Genomic DNA, 16,820 nt, shown 5'->3' with positions numbered 1-16,820 from the left:
TCTAGGGTTTGTGGTTAAAGGGAAAGAGCAAATGGTATGCAATTTGCATAAAGCTCTTTATGGTCTCAAATAGGCTCCTCGTGCATGGTACTCCAAAGTTGATGCTTATTTGGCTAGCAAAGAGTTCAAAAATAGTCCTATTGCTCCCGCTCTATACATTAAGAATAGGGGGGGACTTGCTGATTATCATTCTTTATGTAGATGACATGTTGCTCACTGGACCTACAAAAGAAAAAATTGTAGATTTTAAGGCTGAATTAAAACATGCATTTGCTATGTCAGATATGGGCTGCCTACACTATTATTTGGGGATTCAATTCACCCAAAATCAGCATGGTATCATCATGTCACAGTCACAATATGTGGATAAGCTGTTACATAGGTTTAGTATGCAAGATTGCAAACCTATGTGCACTCCTATGGAGCCAGGCTTAGAGTTGTTTATGCATGATGGTGAAGAGATGTCTGATGTTGCAATTTACAGCCAGGCTGTTGGCTGTCTTATTTATCTTTGCAACACACCCCCTGACATTCATTATGCAATATCTCAAGTGAGTAGGTATATGCATAGCCCACTGACCATACATTGGCAAGCTGTTAAGCAGATCTTCAGATATTTGCAAGGTACTCAGTCACATGCATTATTATTTCCTAGGGGGGGAGACTTGCACTTGCAAGCTTACAGTGAATCAGATTGGGCTAGTGATGCAAACACTAGACAGTCTACTAATGGACACTATTTCTTTCTAGGCCGTTTATGCATTTCATGGCTAAGCAAGAAACAGCCTACAGTGGCTACCTCGTCTTGTGAGGGTGAGTACAGGGCAGCCTTCACGGCAACAGTCGAATGTGTATGGTTGTGTAGATTGTTGGTTGATCTACATTTGCCATTGGAGGGTCCCACACCCATTCTTTTTGATAGTCAGAGTGCTATTGCAGTAGCACAAAATCCTGTGTTTCATGCTCTCACGAAATACATAGAGGTGCATTACCATTATGTCAGAGAGAGATGCTATGCAAGAGAGATCAGCTTGATGTATGTACCCACATAGAAAAATATTGCAGACATTTTCACCAAGGCACTACCACACGAGAAGTTTGAGGCTTTTCGAAAGTCCTTAAACTTGTTACCCTTTGGTGATTGATCATCCTTGTATTTCATCACATTAGCACTGCAGGGGGGTGTTAGAATTTGCCGATTCTATGGGCAGCACCCAATGTAATTTGTGCGATGTGCATACTTATTAAAGTGTCAATGTAAGGTGTGTATACCTAGTGTCTTAGAAACTTAAAGTAGTGACACTAGGCTCTAGAGTAAAATAAACCTAACTCTAGTTAGTTGATGGAAGGCTGGTTAGGTCAACCCTTGACCTAAAGATAAGTTGTACTTTCACTCTATCTTTAATTCTAGCAAGTACACTCCTTTCTTTTTGCTTCAACTCACTCTCTTGCTGTCATTGTCTCTCCTCTCTCTCTCCATAGCTGGCTGCCATTTTCCAACAAAGGGTTCGTACTTCTTCGGATTTAGAGGGGGCAACCCTTGACCTAAAGATAACTTGTACTTTCACTCTATCTTTAATTCTAGCAAGTACACTCTTTTCTTTTTGCTTCAGCTCACTCTCTTGTTGTCATTGTCTCTTCTTTCTCTCCATAGCTGGCTGCCATTTTCCAACAAAGGGCTCCTACTTCTTCGGCTTTAGAGGGGGCCCTTGCATGCTCCATTCTCCGAGGGGGTCCTTCTTCATCATGAAGTCCTTTATGCATCCTTTACTCTTTTGGGATGGCCATCTTCGGGTAGTGGTTTCTTCTCTTGATATCCAAGATCTTCAGGTACCACCTAGATTGGGGCCTTTGAGGTTCAGCCATGACTTGGTGACGAGTCCTTCGAATTCTTTTCGGCATGGAGTTACGATGCTAGTGGCTTCTCTCCCAAGGTGGAGTCAGGCTCTACAATTCATCTTGTCTACTATTCCTTACTACAGGATATCTTTTAGGTGGAAATCTTGGATCTCAGGGATTCTCTATATCTTCTTCACTTCTCTTTCTTCATCACTTTTTGGGCTGAGATTGGGTGAAACCAGTCTTTTTTCTTTGAAAGGGTGGTGATAATCTGATTAAGCATTAATTACAACAAGCATAAAATTCACGTAAACTAAAACGCACACTGTACCATACAATCTTGGACATTGGACAGCTTGTTGGCCCCAAGACTAGCACCTCTTGTGGTATTTTTTAATCTTATATTGCAAATGGAAGGAGTACAATTGAGATCCTTTGATCTCCTCCACTAATCCAAGTGCCTCTTGCTGTTATAACTGACCAACAAGTCTTGAAACCAAATTTTCCCTTGGTTTGCTTGGGGATTAGCCTTTACCTTGCTCCTTAAAAGACAAAATTTGCCCCAAATCTGATATTGGATGGCTGGCCTCTTGAATCACCTTGAAATTCCTTAATTTCAAGTGCAAGAATTTAAGTCCTAGGCTATCAATTCTAAGCATGCATCCTGAGGTGGTGGTCAAATCCTAATTTCTATTGTATATTAGGGTTTACAACGGAGATTGACTAAAGTCTCTTCCTCTGATGGCTCAAATTGTTGGAAGATGTTGAGATAACTTGAGAAATGGCGGAAGGATGAGAGAGAATGCTGTAGAGAGAGAAATTTTAGAGTTTCATCATCGTGAGAAACTTTGAAATGCTACTATTGCCCTACTCAAATAGCCATGGAAGCTGTCATCTACAGCCTAGGAACACTAGAAAGATTGTTGCCCTCTCTTGTATACTGTCATCTACACTAGAAGAATCTTGGGTTGCTGTCACTTGCTCCGAGAGGGCTCCAAACTATTGTCACATACTGTAGGACTAATCCTTGGTGACTACAAATCACATCAGCAGCCTCTTCTTACCCTTTAAGAGCCTCCTCTCTCACAATGGCTGGAATAGACTTCCACTAGCCCCTAAAAACGTTTTTTCCACTTGCATAGGCAAGTTTTGCCAAGTATAGCTTTCTAGTCCCATTTTTCGACATTATTCAGCTTAATATTCTAGTGCTCAAAAAAATAATTCATCAATCATCAATAATTAAATTGGTAAGGCCAATTTGCCTTCAAAGTATCCATGAGTAGTTATTGATCCCTAGACCGGCATTAACTAATTAATTAATGCAAAGTCTCTAATGTCACTATTGACATCAGCTCTAATAGATTGGTCTAGGTCCAAATTTGACACCAGGTGTCACCTAGTATGTGTTAGAATAACTTATTACAACTTTTGCCTTCAATACCAATTGATATCTCAGGATCTTGGATCAACACTGTGAAATAATTAGCTTGCACCTCATCTGTGCAAGTTAAGCAAATGCTAAGTAAAGCAATAAAATTTCACATCCTTGTGGTAGGGGATGTTGAGAAACCACTTCTTTCTGTGTATCCACCTTAGTTAGGGTTTCACATTGAGAGCCTAAAAAAGGGCTGGCACCCTCATTTTAGATACTCTATCAGTGGGCGTTCACTTAGTGGTGCCCCACCCTAGACAGCTAAGGCCTATATATAGGCCACCTTTCATTTTTTCCACACCACCATCCACACTCTTTGCGACAGTTCGTCGGTCATTAGACACCCTTCTCTTCTGTCTCCAACTTCTCCCCTACTACTCACACCTTGTTTGGAGGACATTGCAGTTCCAGGTTAATGGTTGTTTACTCCATCTTCACTCTCTACTTCAGGTGCCTTGTTCGACATCATCAGGCTTCTGCGTTTGGTGCTTTCCATGTCTGGCGTCATCATCTTCACCAAAGGCGTTAGTTCTCTCTCTTCAGGCATCATTAGTATTTGTGTTTGGTAGCTTGGAGATCTCTACATTTGGCGTTAGCTTGCCCAGCTTGGTGTCACCATCTTTCTGAAGAGAGAAGCCCAAGTGGAAGCACGAGCAAGCAGAAGCAAGAGAGGTGAAAGATGTGGGAACTTCAATAGTCACAATGTGTGATCGACCTTTCCTTTATTCAAATGTCATTGAAAGAATAAAGAATGAAGTAATAGTGATGGACACCCGTGGCTTGCAGTGTGCCGATGCGGAACTATCAGTGTAGTAATATATGGGCAGCTAGGCACAGGCGCCTTTATCCCCAACAATCTCCCACGTAAAGGCGAATGTGCCTTGAGTGAAGAGAGAACAAGAAAAAAATGACAAAGTGCAATGTGTACATAGAGTATAACAGGATGAGGAATAGAGGTCATTGCATCCAATGTCCATAAACTTCCTAGGGAAGGCAAAACACTCTGTTGAGAGACTTTTCGTGAGCAGATTTGCAAGATCTTGGTCAGTTGAGATCTTAACAAGGTCAATAGGCTCGTTCCCAATGACCTCTTTAATAAAGTGGTTCCGCACCTCAATGTGCTTTGTCTTCGCATGGAAGACTGGATTCTTAGCTATCTGGATAGTACTCATAGAATCCAAATGCAGTATAGGGACCACCTTAGTCATACCAAGGTTTGCTACCAGATGGCCTAACTAGAGAGTCTCTATGTAAGCCTCAGCGGCTGCAATTTACTTGGCCTCCGCAATAGAGAGGGCCATGCATTTCTGCACCTTGGAGATCTAAGAAATAGCATCCCCAGCAAAGGTAAACTCATAGCTAGGGATGGATTCCGTATTGTTTGCTTGTCTTGCATAATCAGAGTTAGTGTATCCCACGACTCGTGTATCTTAGCCACCATAACATATGCACATATTTGCTAGGTCCTTTAGGTACCTCGTAATACCCTTGACGGCATCCCAATGCCGCCTGCCAAGTGTAGCCATATAGTGTGCCACAGCTCCCATTGCAAAAGCTATATTAGGACAAGTGGCTATCATGGTGTACATCAAACTGGCCACTGAGAATGCATAAGATTCTTGGCCATCTCGGCCTTTTGCTCATCACATTGTGGACAATCGGCTTGGCTCAACTTTATATGAGAAGGCAAAGTACTGCTAATAGGCTTAATATCTTGTATACAAAACCGCTCAAGGACCTTCTAGATATACTCCTATGATAAGTAAAGGAGCCCCTGAGAGCGGTCACATGTAATGCGTATCCCAAGAATATGTGAGGCCTGTCCCATGTTTTTTATTTCAAAGCTCTTCTTGAGCTGACTTTTCAAAGCATCCAGCTAATCAAGAGCTCTTCCAACAATCAACATGTCATTCACATAGAGTGCCAAAATTAAAAGGCTGCCATCACGAGTCTTCTACGTATATAAACACAGATCCATATCACTGCGTGTATAGCCCTGTGAATGCATAAAAGCATCAAACTTGTGGTACCATTCTTTAGGTGCTTGCTTAAGGCCATAAAGGCTCTTTCTCAATTTACACACTAGGTGTTCATTGCCTTTTTTCTCAAAGCCCTTAGACTGTTGCATATAAATCTTCTCATGCAAGTCCCCATGTAAGAAAGCCGTCTTAACATCCATTTGTCCAGATCTAATTGAGCAACTAATGCTAGTACTAGGCATAGGATAGTCGTTTTAACTATAGGAGAAAATACTTCCTCGAAGTCGGCACCATGCTCTTATTTAATACCCTTAGCAACCAATCTGGCCTTATAGGCAGCAGGCTTGGGGCGTCCAAGGATACTCTTCAACTCGTACACCCACTTGCACGGCAATGCACACATTTCACCAGGCAAAGGAACCAACTTCCACGTATGATTTTTTTTTGTTAAGAGTCAAAACTCTGACTGCATAGCCCTCTCCCAAGAGTGACTATCACCACGACGTATGGCTCATCATAAGTGAGAGGCTCACCTGCATGTGTCACCATCACATAATCAACGAAGGGCTCAAACTGTTGAGGAGGACGTTTGGATCTAGAATAGTGTCTTAAGGCAAGTTGAGGAGCCTACACATTTTGTCTAACATCATGATCATGGGCCACTGGAGCATTAACTACTGCTACCGGCTGTCTAGTTGGTTGTACGGGAGCAAGAGGCTCCTCTTGAAATATAACCCTATGTATCTCGACTATCTGCTCAGGCTGCCTATGCATCTTTTTCTTATGGAAAACTACATCATGGCTGTGGATGAGATTGTGAGCCTGTGGATTCCATAGGCGATAGCCCATCTCACTTGCATCCCCATAACCAAGAAGGATGCATTTCACGGACTTGGGATCTAGCGTTGTGCTCTTGTCCTTGGATACATGGTAGAAAGCCTCACAACCAAACAACTCACTTGCCGAATCAATTATCCCTGAAAATGGATGGTGCTGAAGCATGCGACCTATACTCGGCCATCGGGGCGAGTGGGAGGTCTCGATGAGTAGGAGGGTATGGGGGTCGTGGCTCAGCTCTGGGTGCGAGCCCGAGTGAAACGGCCCCCAGTGCAGATCTTGGTGGTAGTAGCAAAGATTCAAATGAGAATTTTGAAGACTGAAGTGGAGAAAGGTTCCATATGAACAGCAATTGGACATGGGTTAGTCGATCCTAAGAGATGGGGCAGTCTTGTGTCAAGGGCACAATGCGTGCTGCTCATTGAAAGGGAATTGGGTTAATATTCCTAAACCGAGACATGGCAGTGGTCGGCAATGTGACCAAATCCGGAGACGCCGGCGGGGGCCTCGGGAAGAGTTCTCTTTTCTTTTTAACGAGGGAAGTTTTCTAGACCATATCTTCTTTGCAACCTGAAAGTTAATAGTATTATAAGTAGATTGATTGATCAAGTGTGATAGTAGTCATTGCCTCAGCCCAAAACTACTATGGTAAGCTTGTTTGGCTAAGCATACTATGGATCCTTTCTTGTATTATCTTGTTCATATGCTTAGCAATACCATTTTGGGGTGGGTTGTACGGGGCGGTTAACTGACGCTTAATACCCCTCTCATCGCAAAACTGCTCAAAGGCTTTAAAAACATACTCACCCCCATTATTTGATCGTAGACATTTTAGTCTATACCCAGACTGGTTCTCAACCAATGCAAGCCAACAGTGAAAGGTAGCCAAAACATAAGATTTCAACTTTATGGAATATGCCCAGACCTAGTGTGAGTAATCATCAATGAATGTGACAAAGTACTTCATGCCTCCTAACGATTGACAGGGCATAGGTCCACAAACATCAGAATGAACAAGGGCCAAAGGCTTATCCATGCACAGAGTGCAAAACTTCTTATGTGTACTATATGTGTTTGCCTGCAATACAAACAATGATCACATGATTCAAAATACTTATAGTCAAGAGGTGGAAGATATTACAAATGAGTAAGCATTTCCATTCCCTTTAGGGACATGTGCCCAAGGCGGCGATGCCAAAGAGATACATGTGGAATTACAGCCACAAACAAAACATGATCTACAGATCTAGACAACCGAGGGATATAAAGTGCTAGACTTGGCACCGCATGCTAGAACAAGGTTCCCATGTGGGTGATCTTCCAAGAAGAATTTCCAAAGGAAACAAAGTAATCCTCATCATCCAATGTGCCAGTAGAGATAAGACTCTTCGTGAGAGTCAGTACATGTCGAACATTATACAAAGTAAACATATTGCCTAAAACAAACTGCAGCCAGATATCACCAATGCCAACTATCTGTAATGCCAAGTCATTCCCCAAACAGACAAATCCAGCCATACTGCAGTAGAATGAACCACTCTTTATGAGGGGCCACATGAAAGAAAGCCCCTAAATCCATCAACCAACAGTGAGCAAAACTAGGTGAGGCATCAATCAACTGTGACTCATCCAAATAAGAAGTTGCAAGTATGAAATTATCATCAGAGTCAAGTTGTTGCTGCACTACATTGATATCTTTGATCTTAACACTAGACTTAGCAAGGACAATGTTGCGATCATTAGACTTGTCTTGTGCTTTCCCTTTGCCCTTTTCTTTGTTCTTGTCATTGTACATTTTATGGCAGTGTGGTTTGATATGTCATGCTTTTTCACAAAAATGGTGAAAGGTGAGAAGGATCGAGTAAGAGAGCACACAGTGAGAGTTATGGTGGATGGAGCAAGAGCAAGAAAGAGAGAGACTCCAAATGTGGGAACTCCAACAGTCACAATGTGTGACCGGTTCAACAGTCACAATGTCTGACCGGTCTTCCCTTTATTCAAATGTCACTGAAAGAATAAAGAATGAAGTGACAGTGATGGGCACCTGCTGCTTGCAGTGTGCAGGTGCGGGTACTGTCAGTGTTGTAATACACGGGCGGCTAGACGGAGGCGCCTTTACCCCCAACAACCTTCCACTTAAAGGCGAATCTGCCTCAGTGAGGAGTGAGAAGAAAAAAGAAAAAAGACAGTACAACATGTATATAGATACAAGAGGATGATGAAAGACGTCATCTCATCCAATGCCCATCAACTTCCTAAGGAAGGCAAAGCGCTCTGTAGAGAGGCTTTTCGTGAGCAAGTTTGCAGGATTCTAGTCAGTTAAGATCTTGACAAGGTTAACAGACTTGTCCTCAACGACCCGATTTGTTCGTCATTGGCGTTAACATACAATTTTTGTGCCTGGTTCTAGATCAATATAATGCTGACAAAGTTCAGCTTTAATACCCTTAAGGTCAGTATAAGACCAAGCAAATTCCCCAATATGTGCTCGTAATACCTCCTCAAACCTTTCTCAATCTTGGGATTCCAAGTGAGCCCCTAGATTCAAACATTTCCCTTCTACCATTTCTATTTTAACTACTTCCACTTCGGGCTCTTCAAGAAACAAAGAGGCTATTTTCCGAGGGTTGATCATAGATACATCCTCGGATACCCCCATTGATACATTTTCAAGCAAGTTATTCCTAGCACTCGATTCTGGTTCTTCTTCTCTCACAGTCACAGAATGTACCAAGAGTACAACAAAATCTGAATGCAGTGTAGGGATAGCATCTGCAATACCAAGGCCAACAACCAAATGACCCAACCAAATGGTCTCCTTGCAAGCCTCAGTGGCTGCAACATACTCGGCCTCTGTAGTAGAAAGGGCCGTGCATTTTTGCACCCTGGACATCCATGAAACAACACCTCCAGCAAAAGTGAATACATAGCTAGAGGTGGACTTCCTACTATTTGCATGTCCTGCATAGTCAGAGTCAGTGTATCCCATGACTCTTGTATCCTGGCTGCCATAACATATCCACATATCAGCAGTGCCCTTCAGGTACCTCATGATACCCTTCACGGCATCCCAATGCCTCTTGCCAGGTGTGGCCATATAACGTGCCACAACACCAATTGCAAAAGCAAGATCTGGATGGGTGGCTATCATGGCATACATAAGACTGTCTACTACGGATGCATAGGGACTCTCGGCCATCTCGGCCGTGTGCTCATCTGTCTGTAGACAATTGGCTTGTGATACCTTCATATGAGAAGGCAATGGATAGCCAATAAGCTTTACATCCTGCATACAGAAGTGCTCAAGGACTTTATGAATGTACTCTCTCTGTGATAGATAGAGTAGTCCTTGATGCCTATCACGTGTAATGCGCATACCAAGAATGTAAGAGGCCTGTCCCAGATCTTTTATCTCAAAGCTTTTCTTGAGTTGAGCCTTAAGAGCATCTAGCTCATCACGAGCTTTCCTTGCCAAAAACATATCATCCACATAGAGTATCAAAATCAATAAAGATTCATAACGGGCTTTCTTCCTGTACAAGCACGGATCCATAGCACTATGGTTGTAGCCCTGTGACTGCATAAATGCATCGAACTTATGATACCATTCCCTAGGTGTCCGCTTCAAGCCATAAAGCTTTTCCTCAATTTGCACACTAGGTGTTCCTTGCCAGGCTTTGCAAAGCCCTTAGCTTGCTCCATGTAAATCTCATCATGTAAGTCCCCATGTAAGAAAGCTGCCTTGACATCCAACTGATACAAGTTTAAGTCAAGCTGTGCAGCCAAAGCCAAGACTAAGCATAGGGTGGTCATCTTAACCACATGAGAGAAGACCTCATCAAAGTCAACACCATGCTTCTACTTAAAACCCTTTGCTACCAATCTGGCCTTGTATGCCGGCCTGGGGTGACCATGGGTACTTTTCAACTTGTACATCCACTTGCAAGGCAAGGCTCTCTTGCCACTAGGCAAAGTACCCAAATCCCACGTACGATTCTTATGCAATGAGTCAATCTCAGATTGCATAGCCCTCTCCCAAGAGTGACTATCACCCCTGCGCATAGTCTCATCATAGGTGAGAGGCTCTCCTGCATTTGTAACCAAGATATAATTTATGGAGGGCTCATAGCAGTCAGGAGGTCGTCTATCTCTAGTAGAACGTCTAAATGCAGACTGTGCTGCTTGTCCAATATCCTGTCTAACATCTTGTGTAATATCCTGTCTAACATCTTGTTTAACATCTTGGCCGTGAGGATCAACTGGTACAGGTTGTCTAGCTAGTTATGTGAGAGCAAGGGGCTTCTCTTGAAAGATAACCCTGCGTATCTCAACAACTTTCTCAGGCTGCATATGCATTTTGTGCTCATGGAACACAACATTATGACTGCGGATCACTTTCCACGCATGCAGATCCCAAAGACGATATCCCATCTTACCTGTATTTCCATAGCCAAGGAAAATGCATTTCACACTTTTAAGATTCAACTTATTGCGTTTATCCTTGGGCACATGGCAAAAGGCCTCACATCCAAAGACACGCAAATGAGCATATGAGAGAGGCTTTCCTTTCCATACCTTCTCTGCAACTTGAAAGTCAATACCACTGCAAGGTGACCTGTGAATGAGATGCACGGTGGTAGAGGCTGCCTCAGCCCAAAAATACTGTGGTAAGCCTGCTTGGCTAAGCATACTGTGGACCCTCTCTTGGATAGTTCTATTCATACGCTTAGCTATACCATTCTAGAGAGGGGTGCAAGGGGCGGTCAATTGACGCTTAATACCCTGCTCGTTACAAAACTGCTCAAAGGCATGCGAGACGAACTCACCATCCTTATTGTTCCCTAGGCATTTCAGCCTATGTTTAAATTGATTCTTTGCTAAAGCAAGCCAACGCTGAAAGACGGTCAAGACATCAGATTTTTACTTGATGGAATAGGCCCGAACCTTAAATGAATAATCATCAATAAATGTGACAAAGTACTTCGCACCTCCTAATGATTGATAGGGCATGGGTCCATATACATCTGAATGCACAAGAGCCAAAGGCTCACCCATGCGTGGAATACCAGGCTTTTTATGTGAATTCCTAGTCTACCTGCCATATAAACAATGATTATATGACTCAAAATGCGAGTAGTCAAAAGGCGGAAGATACTGCAAAGCACTAAGCATTTTCATTTCCTTAAATGACATATGTCCGAGATGAGCATGCTGGGGAGAGACATGTGGGATAGAACCCATTGACAAAACATGGTCAACCAAGGGGTAGAGGCTGCTAGACTTGGCACCTCTTGCAAGAACCAGCTTGCCACGAGTTATCTTCCATACAAAATCACCAAAGCATATATGATAACCTGCATCATCAAGCTGTCTAGCAGATGTATGGCTTTTAGTCAGTGTGGGTACCTGACGTACATTATGTAGAATAAAAGTGCTACTAGAGGGAAACTGTAGAGTGACATCACCAATGCCAACAATAGCAAGAGATTGATCATCACTTAAGTACACAGTACCAGATACACTGCAATAGGTATGAAACCACTCACGGTAGGAAGTCACATGAAAAGACGCACCCGAATCCAAGAGCCAACACTGTGCATGAATAGACCAAGTCTTGGTCAATTGAGAGGCATCACATGAAGAGGTTGCTAAAATGTAGTCACCATCGGACTCCTCAGGCTGCATGACATTTATCTTCTCAATCTTTACGCTGGACTTTGCAGGTATAATATTGTGATCATTGGATTTTTCCTGCACTTTTTCTTTTCCCTTTTCTTTGCGCTTGTCATCGCGCATCTTATGGCACAGTGGCCGTATGTGTCCCACTTTCCCACAATAATGGCGTGTAAAATCAGACTTACGTCCACAGGACTTGTTACGTCCATGTGACTTAGACCAGGACTTTTGAGAGTCCTTTCCATGATGATCATTATCTTTCTTGCTACTTCTGCCACCTCTAACGGATAAAGCATGTGAAGTGTAGGAAGCATCATTGTTTTTCCTGTTAATTTTTTCAGTCAAAAGAGCACTCTCTACATTTTGCAATTTCAGCCCATCAAGTTTGTTGGTATAGATTGCAGTGCGAAACACATCTCAAGACTCAGGTAAAGTGCCAAGCAGAAACAAAGGATGCAGATTACCCTGAAACTCAATACCTTGTTGAAGCATATTCTTCATGATAGAATGAAACTGGCTAAAGTGAGTAGACAATGGGGTCTCCTCCTTCATGAGGAGATCCATCAATTGTTTAAGCCAATACATCTGTGAAGAAGCAGGGCTTTGCTTTGCATAAAGTTTCTGAATCTTTTCTTGTAGATTCCATGCACTTTGATCTTCATCTTCAGCAACATTATTATGGACCTCTTCAGAGAGTAATAAAATGATAGTGGACTTGCATAGTGCACCTGTAACCAGTCTTTCTTCCGTGGATGGGTGGTAAATTCTTGATTACAACTTAATTACAGTAGCAAACAACCAATGCAAATTTGAAAATACAAATTTACCTATTGATCTTGGACAATGCACACCCAATTGGCCTCAAAATTGGCGTCCCTTTCGGTATTTCTTTAGCTTTATTGAAGAAAAAGTTGATTTACATTGCAATTCAAACTTCCCTTGTTGTCCAAAGTGACTAGCAAGTCTTCAATGTGATTTTCCCCTTAATTTGGGCACTTAATTGGCCTTCACCCGCTTTGATGGAGATGGAAAATGTCCCAAATTTAATGGATGACTAGTTCTTCACTTGAATTTAGCTAAAATTCACCTTCAGCCCTGAAAGATCCAAGTCTTGGAGCTTTCAATTTCTGGCACGCTTCTCGAGGTTGCTGCTAAATCCTAAATTCTGTTGCAAATTAGGGTTTACAGCAAAGAAATCTGAAATTTCTCAGCCTCTAATGATCTCAATGCTGCAATTTTTGGAGCAAGGCTGTAGAAAGGTTGGAAGATGAGAGAAAAAGCTGAGAAGAGAGAAAATTCAGACTTTCTTTGCGAAGAACTAAAGAAAATCTATCATTTATTGCTGCTACCTTGTCTCAATAACTCTCTTTAGTGATTGTTGAAGAAAATCAGTTATTTACTGCTGTTGCCCCATCTCAACAGCCCGTAGATGTTGTCACCTGTTGTTGATTGGTCTTCTCTTGCCCTTGACTGCCTCAAAAGGTCCTCCAATGGCTGCTAATCAGACCAGTAGCATCTCCATTTGAATTATTTATGTTTTTTGTTTTTAATCCTATTTTTCTATAACTACTTATCTTCTTTTTAGGGTAAACTTGAGTTTATTTTCACCTATTTCAAATCAAACTTCCTATCGTCAAAACTCAAGAAGGTTTTAATTATTCTGATAGCAGCCTGAATTTGTCTGCAGGAAGATGGTTTGCTTCACACAGCATGTGGTACTCCAATGGCCCCAGAGGTTATCCTACAACCATTTTGTCTTGAAATGGTTGTTATGTCATTTTTTTGACTCATGAAATTTCTTCTACAGAAACTGATTTTGAGTCCATGCTTCAGGTCATAAAGGATAAAGGTTATAGTGGTGCAACTGCTGACTTATGGTCATGTGGTGTCATTCTTTTTGTTTTGATGGCTGGCTATCTACCTTTTGAAGACCAGAATCTTGTGACCCTTTACAAGAAGGTACTTTACAGATTTCTGCTGAAAGATTGTATGTGACTAATCTGAGAGCGAAAAGTTCATAACTCATACTATATATGGATGTAGATTAACAAGGCTGATTTCAAATGCCCTCCGTGGTTCTCATCTGAAGCACGCAAACTGATATTGCAGATACTTGACCCCAATCCAAAAACTGTGAGTTCATGCCGGTTATGGTTTTGTATACTGGCCAACTAAGTACAGGCAATGTTTGCAGCAGTCATATTTGTGATTGAAAGCAGATCATTGTTTTGCCCCCTTCAGAGAATTACCATATCGGAAATTTTGAAAAATGAATGGTTTAGGAAAGGTTATACTGCACCTAAGTTCAAAGAGGAGGATGATATCCCTGTTGATGATGTTGATGCTGTCTTCAATAACTCAGCTGTAAGCATAGCACTGCTTCTTGGGTCCTATTCTTTGTCTAATGTAAATCAGCTTTTTATCTACTAAGGACTCCTTTGTTCGTATCTGGTTCTGCAGGAGCATCTAGTCACAGAGGAAAGAGAAACAAAGCCAGCTAAGATGAATGCGTTTGAGCTGATCTCGATGTCACAAGGTCTCAATCTCTCTAACCTGTTTCAGAAGCAGCAGGTATACACAACTTTGCTTTATATGATTCAAGATGCACTGCATATAGTAAACATCACGAAGCAACTCCTGAAGACATTAATTTAATTTCTGCAGGGTTTAGTGAAACGTGAGACGAGGTTTACATCAAAAAATCCAGCTCCAGAGATCATATCAAAAATTGAGGAAGCAGCAAAACCATTGGGGTTCAATGTACAGCGGAAGGATTACAAGGTGATGTAAACATTACTGTTTTATTTTCTAAAAGGAAGTTACAGAGGGCAAGGTGTGGTCGTCCATGTGAGGATGCTCTAAAGCCTCTTCTTTTTCAAGAAGGAAATTGGAGGGTGCCTTCCATCTGACTGCTTATGTTGCACTCTGTCACAGATGAAATTGCAGGGAGAAAAGATGGGAAGAAAAGGCCATTTGTCTGTGGCTACACAAGTTAGTGTTTTGTTCTCATTCACTTTTTTGCATTCTGAATTCTGTACAAACATAAAGAACCCTCTACATCCGATTCTGGCACCAGCTTTGACTGAGTCACATATGATCTGGCATTATAGACCACCAAATTGGCCATTCACACAGCCCTTGTATTTGACATTCTCCTCATGGGCAGTCAGCTCCAAGAAATTTGGTTATTTTTGTTCTATCCTCTTTATTCAACATGGCTTATTTTGTACTTTGCATTGGTCCTTCGTTAACTGAAACATTTCATACCAGTGATTGTTATCCTACACGGCTTGCATTGTATTTTACCTTGGTCCTTTGTTTAATCGACATGTTTATCAACAGAAATTATTTTATTGGGAAAGCAAAGGATCCTAGATGACAGTCACCTGAGTATTCCTGTCTTCCTACAGGTTTTTGAGGTAGCCCCATCATTATTTATGGTGGAGGTACGCAAAGCTGGTGGAGACACCCTTGAATTTCACAAGGTAAAGAAAGCCAGTTTTTCAAATCTTGACCTGATTCATTAATCTCTAATTCCCATTTATATGTCACTTACCCTGATTTACCTGGATTTCAGTTTTATAACAATCTATCTGCGGGTATCAAAGACATTGTATGGAAATCAGAAGAAGATATTAAGGAAAAGGAATAGTATAGTGGCAGTAACAATGAGCTTCTTGTGTGGCTGCTTCTTTAGTTTGTTGTAGTGATAAGATATATATGGAAATAATCTAGTGTGCTTTCATAATATCTAGCCATTTAAAGTTACTCCACTGTAGAGGATGCTTTGTATTTTACCCTCAAGTTCACCAAATGTATATAATGATTGCAGCAGAGATTGATCTAATCTGGCTCTGTGATGTATAGACACCCATTGATGAGTCTTCATCATCATTAGCAATGCTTGTGTCCATATTCAAACACCTTTCACTATAGATTTGAATCTTAGCTTAGTGAGCTTTCCCTTTTAGTGAGGATGAGGCCATGGAGAATTGAATGGGGTATATAAGAGCTAATGCAACTTCTATTAGAATCAAAGCATGAATGGAATCAACAGGGACCAGATTGGGGTGTATGCATGAATAGGTGGACTTAATACCTATGCTCCGGGCATCTCACTAGCAAGCTGGTAGCTTCTTCCTAAATCTAATGAAGCCTTTGTCTAAAAAGGTGAAGCATCTTTAAATAAAAATTAGCTGAATGTTTTACACAAGCTTCATGACCCTTGATGCTCACTTTGGTAGCTATAGTCTATGAGTTGGTGCGAAGTGCTCTCTCTCTCATGCAATAGTAGTAGTTAGGCATTTTCATTTTCATTGTTTTTCAGCTGAGACCCCATGGTCTGATGTATTTATTCCTTTGTCTCATAGGCTATCTTGGCTTTTTAGAGAGGGAGGTGTGTGTGTGTGTTCACACACACACACACACACAAAATCTCCATTTCTATCTTTACAAGAATTCTCATCTCTAGGCTTATCCTCACGTGTGCACGCACGCACGCATACGTAGCATGCAAAACCTTGTGGTGCATTTTTGTGAATTGGGACATTATTTTGCCATTTTAGTTTGCCTCCCAAGGACCTAGCAATTTTATTACTGCATGCCTATCTAACGAGTTAGTTGAGTGTAACTCGTGCAAAAGAGCTCTAATCAAGTAGTATGAATCAAAGATGAAGCAAGAATATCATATGGAAGTCGAGGCTAAGAGCGTTAGAATTATGTAGATCAGGCAACGTGAGACTAAAAAATATTAAATTTGTTTTGAGATGATGAAGTGTTTCATGTGTTGTGCTTGGCAAGGCGGCAAAGGTGGAGATTTTTGGAAGGTTAATTGAAAAACAATGATTAAGAGCCTTGCATATTCAATGTAATTAACTTGATGTTTGCAATTTTTAACAAAGTTTTGGTAAGTGGATCGCACAACACTCTCAAGGCAATGAAGAAACCAAGAAGCTTGAAAGAGTAGTTTTTGAAATGAACAAGTATCATGATAAATTCTACCAGTCGATTTGTCAAAAGTGTATCATGAGAAAAGTGTATACAAAGATGTCCAATGC

At 41.5% G+C, this 16,820-nt stretch overlaps 1 protein-coding gene across 2 annotated transcripts in view; it reads left to right on the top strand.

Moving 5' to 3' along the window:
• The window catches only part of LOC148026434 (CBL-interacting protein kinase 23-like), a 29,061-nt gene extending 13,377 nt beyond the window's left edge, over positions 1–15,684 (top strand). The window contains exons 6-14 of one of the 2 annotated variants that reach the window (XM_087690875.1): positions 13,451–13,498; positions 13,597–13,722; positions 13,807–13,896; positions 14,005–14,127; positions 14,224–14,334; positions 14,428–14,544; positions 14,698–14,754; positions 15,174–15,248; positions 15,341–15,684. In XM_087690875.1, the coding sequence (XP_087547001.1) occupies positions 13,451–13,498; positions 13,597–13,722; positions 13,807–13,896; positions 14,005–14,127; positions 14,224–14,334; positions 14,428–14,544; positions 14,698–14,754; positions 15,174–15,248; positions 15,341–15,415 (822 nt within the window). In that variant the 3' untranslated portion in view covers positions 15,416–15,684. Of the gene's footprint in view, positions 1–13,450; positions 13,529–13,596; positions 13,723–13,806; positions 13,897–14,004; positions 14,128–14,223; positions 14,335–14,427; positions 14,545–14,697; positions 14,755–15,173; positions 15,249–15,340 lie in introns of both variants that reach the window. The other variant, XM_087690874.1, reaches the window with a different exon arrangement.
• The last annotated feature ends 1,136 nt before the right edge of the window (positions 15,685–16,820 follow it).

The sequence above is a fragment of the Lygodium microphyllum genome, chromosome 13 (genome assembly GCF_053477565.2).
Source record: "Lygodium microphyllum isolate KBCC chromosome 13, Lygodium_microphyllum_v1.1.10, whole genome shotgun sequence".
Classification (NCBI taxonomy): Eukaryota; Viridiplantae; Streptophyta; class Polypodiopsida; order Schizaeales; family Lygodiaceae; genus Lygodium; species Lygodium microphyllum.
Note: the sequence above shows the minus strand (reverse complement) of the source record. Positions and strands in the feature narration are given on the sequence as shown.